The 6,310-nt window shown below is 31.3% G+C and overlaps 1 protein-coding gene across 1 annotated transcript; it reads left to right on the forward strand.

Moving 5' to 3' along the window:
- Positions 1 to 13: 13 nt before the first annotated feature.
- LOC119670688 lies at positions 14 to 6,093 on the forward strand. The gene is made up of 3 exons (XM_038081065.1): positions 14 to 1,666; positions 1,733 to 2,448; positions 5,076 to 6,093. Exons 1-3 carry the CDS (start codon positions 57 to 59, stop codon positions 5,852 to 5,854), a joined length of 3,105 nt encoding a protein of 1,034 aa, XP_037936993.1. The 5' UTR covers positions 14 to 56; the 3' UTR covers positions 5,855 to 6,093.
- The last annotated feature ends 217 nt before the right edge of the window (positions 6,094 to 6,310 follow it).

Raw genomic sequence — 6,310 nt, forward strand, 5'->3', positions numbered from 1 at the left:
TATTTGTAAAATAAAATTAACGCACTTTTTTACGAAACAAACAACGTTTAAATAAAATGGAAATGGCCAGCAGCGCAGCTAATAGTGCTCTAAGCAGCGCCACTTCGCGTAGTGGAAATGCGTTGCCCTCGCTTTTTGGGGACCATAGCGTCAGTGGCGGTGTCGGTTCAACAACTGCTGGCAAAGATCTTGATGGTCTAATGGCCATGAATGACAGTGCTCTGTCGCAACAAATCGAATTTATATTGCAGGATGCTCCTATGGAGCAAGACGATGAAGTTGTAAATGGAATGGTGACGGAAAATAGTATTGTCACTAGCAATAAAATAAAATTAAAAAACCCACCGAACAATATCATAACAAGCGCTTCCGATTATAATCACTCAGCGGAGGGAACAACAATTGTCGCCAATACGCAATCTGCTCAACAGCTAAACCAGTTGCATGAGCGTCGCATAATTATACAATCAAGAGCTGTTGCCGCTATTAAAGAGGAAGATGATATGGAGGATCCAGAATTGAATGATGAAAATTTACAAGATATAGCAGAGGAAGCGCAGGCCGCAGACGAAGATGAAGATCCACCACATTTGCACACACACGTAAAATTAGAGCGACAGGATCCGAATGAAATGAGTTCAGATAATAATATGGAATATATCACAACACCAACAATTACTACACACCATTCAGCACTTGTGTCGCAGGCACCACAACTGGTATTGCCAGCTGGTTCAATAGTAAGTACTTCCGGCAGAGCTTTATCAGTTCCAGTATCTGAAGCATTGGTACAACTACAACGACGTCCTGTTTACATAAGCAACTCTTTGGGCGGTGTGACGGGTGCTACATTCGTGCGTATGCCTGCTGTTATAAGTAGAAATCCAATGACAGTGCTTAATGTAGTGCAGCAAGGTGTGCCTGTGGGTGGACCTACAACACAACTCATTCTGCAAGCAGCTCCAGTTTCAAATTCAACAGCAACTTCAGTCGTTGTGAACTCTAGTAATTCTGCCATTGTAGCCGCAAGTTCAACAAATACTTCCTTGCCCATAACTGACACAGTTGTTGCTGCACCATCCACAGCAATTGTTTCAGCATCTTCCACAACCGCTCCATTGCCATCAAGTTCAACAACAATCAATAATGCACCTGTTAGCGCATCACCATTATCAACTTCTAATGTTGTCGTCCAAGCAAGCTCAACACCGACTACCGCTGCAGCATCCACCACTACCACAACTTATCAATGCTTAGAGTGCGTTGAAAAGTTCGATTCTAAAGAACTATTCGATATCCATCGTTCCGGTCATGCCAATAACATGAAATGCGCTATTTGCAATATGGTTTTGAAGTCTCTCAAGAACTATGAGAAACACTGTCTGCGTTGCAAGCCTTACGAGTGCCAGATATGTGGGCGTGTTGTACGTTTCAGACCAAATTTTATTAAACACATGCGAGTTCACACCGGTCAGCAATCGGAACGACACAAATATAAATGCGATGTCTGCCACAAAGAGTTTATGAGCTTCGAGTACTTTAAGGTGCACAAAAAAATTCACAACGAAAACGTTAATCTAACATGTGAAATATGTGGGAAAGTATTTAGCGCTCTAGCATCTTTACGCGGTCATTCAAAACTACATTCTGGCGTTAAACTACATAAGTAAGTCACTTTAATTACATATACATATATATTCTAATACATTCTAATATTTATTTTCTCTCTTAGATGTGATGTTTGTGGTAAAGGCTTTGGTCAACGTTACAATTTAAAAATTCATGCTCGCACACATACTGGTGATTTTCCTTTCGAATGCAAAATCTGTAATAAAAAGTTGCACACGCAATCCTCGCTTCAAACACATATGCAGGTGCATCAACGTGATCAAACCTCTCAAGTAACCACAACTATTAAATATGAGCAATCCTCGTCCACTACAACAAGTAGTGGCACTTCAAACACAAAAACTTCTACTACACCGGCTATAGTGAAGTTGGAACCACAATCAAGTCTTGATGGTCCCAGCACTAGCGGGTTGCAACATCAGCATCACGATGATATGGATGATAATTCAGGCATGAGTGATGGCATGCATGGTACACACATTGTAACTACTACATCCACTATTAAGAATTCACATTTAACTACTGGTGATGATTCTTCGAATGAATCAAACGCATCTCATGAATTGCAACGCCACCAACACCAACAGCACCAGCAACAATTGCTTTTATCCACACCCACACGTACTATTGTTTTCAAAAATTATATGCAAAATGATCCAAATATAAGTGGCATCACTCAGCAACAAACTCAAGTTATACAGGGTGTTGGTTCGAGTAGTACTTTACAGCAACAATTACTGCGTAAAACACCAATTATACATTCAACTGGTGGAGCCACAACGCTTTCTTCCGCACTAGCCAGTGTAGTGCAACAAACAGGTAAAGTATTTCCTTTGAATTCCTATTGAACAGATAGCATTTTAGTGGAAATAAAAAAAATAATTTACTTAATATATTTGTATTAGGCTACTGTCGTCTTTTTCTTTGAATGTAAATAAAAAAAATATTTTTTATTTTATTATTTAACATTATAAAATTTGGCAAAAAAATTAAAATTAAAAATTGGTGCAAATACCTTTTTGTTGGGTAAATATCAGTCCAAACGCTGGAGTTAGGCGCGGGTTTTTCAAAAAAATTTTCATTTGGTTTATTAAATAAATCAAATCACATGGAAAATTTTCTATCTTATTGATTAAGTTATTCATGCTCTTTGTGGTATCAAAACTGACCATTATTTGAGCTCAAGTAGGCTTTGGATATAGGACTGCCACTTCAACCTAACCGAATCTATTCATACTCACTCCATTAAAACCCAAACTCCAATATTAATTTGTATTGCATTATATTTATTTTACCTGCTTGTGAGGAGCATGAAGAAACTGTAATATCTGCTTTGTCTATGTCAAACATACGTATACCGTTAATTAATTTATATCTAAAATCAAACTTCCTTAATAATGTGGTTGAAGTACATAGGCTTCTTCTGTGTAAATTTTTAAGCTGGACTACAGATTTAAAGAGATGTCTTGCATGCTAAAGATACTCGTGTTTGGATTGTTGAATAAATGTAAATGAATCCAAACTTTTTTGAGTTAAAGACATGATCTAATTAGTTTATAACACACATCTTAAATTTAACATATTTCAAAGGAAAAAAGTATTTCTTTGCTTTGTCTATGTCAAGCATGCGTCAACCGTTGATTTATTTATGTAGGATAAAACCTTTCTTAAAAGTTTATGTGAATATTTTTTATATTCTTTATGTCGAGTGGGAAAACTTCCCATATTTTTTGGTAGAGCGTTTAACATCTTCACCTAACTTTCGTTTAACCAAATAAAGTGTGGAGTCTTGGTCCAAAAAATATTGTAAACAATAGCTCTATTTATTACTTAATTTTTATTATTTATATTCCATATTACTATCAAGATACCAATGCTTCTACTTATATTTCCCGTCAATGCCCCATTGATCTTAACTTAGTATATCCGTTTTGGTCTTCTATTCCTAGCATTTTAAGGACTCTATATTAGTACTGAATGTGTTGTGCTTTCATATGATGTGCGAACACGTTTTAATTTCTAGAAAATAAATCTCATGTGTAACACATCTATTTGGTTCTATATCTATTATTATTAATTTTTATAATTAAGTAATATAATATAAATATAAAATATAGTTTTTTTTTTTTTATGTCAGATAAAAAATCTGACAATCGAATATTTTTTATTTATATTTATTTATTATTTTTTATATATATTTATTTTTTATTTATATTTATTTATTATTTTTTATATATATTCATATATTATTATATATACATATTTATTTATTAATATTTATATATATTTATTTATTATTTTTTATTTATATTTATTTATTATTTTTTTATTATAATATATTTATTATTTTTAATTTATATTTATTTATTATTTTGTATTTATATTTACTTATTATTTTTTATTAAAATTTATTTATTATTTTTAATTTATATTTATTTATTATTTTCTATTTATATTCACTTATTATTTTATATAAACATTTATTTATTATTGTTTATTTATATTTATTTCTTATTTTCTATTTATATTCATTTATTATTTTATATACATATTTATTTATTATTGTTTATTTATATGTATTTATTATTTTTTATATATATTTATTTATTATTATTTTATTATTTTTTATTTATATGTATTTATAATTTTTTATATACATTTATTTATTATTTTCTATTAGTATTTATTTATATTTATATATAATTTTATATTTACATTTATTTATATTTTCTATATGTATTTATTTATTATTTATAATAAATTTATTATTTTGTCTTCATTTGAAATTATATTCTCTTTAAACTTAATACGTTTTTTAACGTATCTAAATCTTTCGTATGTGTTGTTGGTGTAACTCATATGGGAATCCTATAAACAAGAATAGAATTGGATTATAAGATAGGTATTTTTTGTGAAATGAGAAGGAAGAAAGAATTGGACTTAAATACCTACCTTTCATATAGAATGCTTTGTTGTTATTAGCCTTTTTCGGTTAGCAATTTATTCGAAATATTTACATTAAGTTAAGTATTCCCTTGTGACTTTCAAGTAGTTGGTAATCGTTGTTTTGCCAGATCTAAAGAATATACCGTGTGTGGGAGTAATTCGAAGTTCACTTTACATAATTTGGTTAACAATAACATCTACTAAATTAATTCGCTTCATTTGTTTGTTGTTTATTTATAAATAAATAATAAATTTGAATAACGCATATTAAGTGCACATTGGCTTTGTGTGTTAACAATAGCCGTGTTAAAGTCCATGGTTCAAATTTGACAGGGTTCAGTTTCTTAAAAACAAAAACGACTTAACTTTAAATAGTTTCGGCGTAAAGACTCAAAAATAAAGAATAAAATACCTAGTTATAAACTATTCGCTTAAAAAAACATTACAATTTATTTACAAAAAACATATAAAATATTAAATAAATATTATATTTAATTTAGGTATATCGCCATCACCATCACCATCGTCCTCTTCAACTTCGTGTTCCTCATCTGTTGTGGTCTCTAAGACATTAGCTCTTGGTTCTGTTGGCATTGGTACCTCAACTATACGTAGCACACATAATCATAACTCGAATTCAATCAGCAACAATCATCGTGCATTGCAACGCAATAACCACCGAAACCACCACCGACATCGCCATCCAGCTGATTTGGATGATGATGAAAATGACCACGATCCCAATTTACATCGTGCTACAAATGGCCGACATTTTGATGATGATGACGATGATGAGAAATCTTCCCCGTCCCTGGCTACAACTGCCATTATTAAAACTGAACCAAACTTTTACTCTTCCGGTTCGGGTGATAATTCAAATGATTTACTTATTAAAAAGGAAATAATGTTTGAAGATTCAGCCGCGCCGCAATCTCCACATTCACCACCGAGTTCAAAATATCGCATATCAAACTTTGATAGTGATCTTGTAGACCACCATGTCGATTTAACTCATGTGCTGCCACCTTACGGAAATCTTTTCGAACCGCATTCCATACCTGACAGCATACCAACACAATTATATCCAGATGACGATGATGATTTTCGTTTAGATCATAGCTCATTAGGTGCTCTACATAATACATCATCCTCTACGAATGATGGTGATTTTATTAAAAAAGAATGGGCATACGGAGCTGGTTCCAGTTACACTATGAATGGTAAATTTGATGATGATAGTGATGCACTTTGTGATGCTGCAAGTTTTATTTATAATTAAATTCATAATTAAATAATTTGGACATAAAATGAAAGCGGACAACTTACCACTCTATGTTAACTGATGGATTGAATTCAAAGAGTAAGTTAAGTATGAAATTGATGGGTGATGAGATTAGCAAACATACATATTATATTATTGGATAGATTTTAATTTAATTGTTTGACAAATTATAATTATATTTAACGATTTAAATTTGCAAGTGAATTTAAAAACTTGTGTTACAAATGCCAATATTAGCAAGTATTTCTTAATTGTTAATTAAAAAAAAAAACATAAAAATATTTAAAATAATTATAATAATACGAATAACAGTAAAACTACGTACATTTAAAAACAAGAAAAGATTTTTTAAACTTACTCAAGTGAGATTAGTAAATTTTATAATTTCACAATTTTCTCAAATATGGTACATTATTAAACAATTTTTATTTATCTTCCAAAGTCTATAAGAAA

The sequence above is a fragment of the Teleopsis dalmanni genome, chromosome 1 (genome assembly GCF_002237135.1).
Source record: "Teleopsis dalmanni isolate 2A chromosome 1, ASM223713v2, whole genome shotgun sequence".
Lineage (NCBI taxonomy): Eukaryota > Metazoa > Arthropoda > Insecta > Diptera > Diopsidae > Teleopsis > Teleopsis dalmanni.

Bases quoted from the DNA above. Each gene is read 5' to 3' on its own strand.
- LOC119670688 (XM_038081065.1), top strand. From the start codon at position 57: ATGGAAATGGCCAGCAGCGCAGCTAATAGTGCTCTAAGCAGCGCCACT. The intron at 1,667-1,732 runs GTAAGTCACTTT...TTTCTCTCTTAG, and splicing joins TCTGGCGTTAAACTACATAA to ATGTGATGTTTGTGGTAAAG. The intron at 2,449-5,075 runs GTAAAGTATTTC...TATTTAATTTAG, and splicing joins CAGTGTAGTGCAACAAACAG to GTATATCGCCATCACCATCA.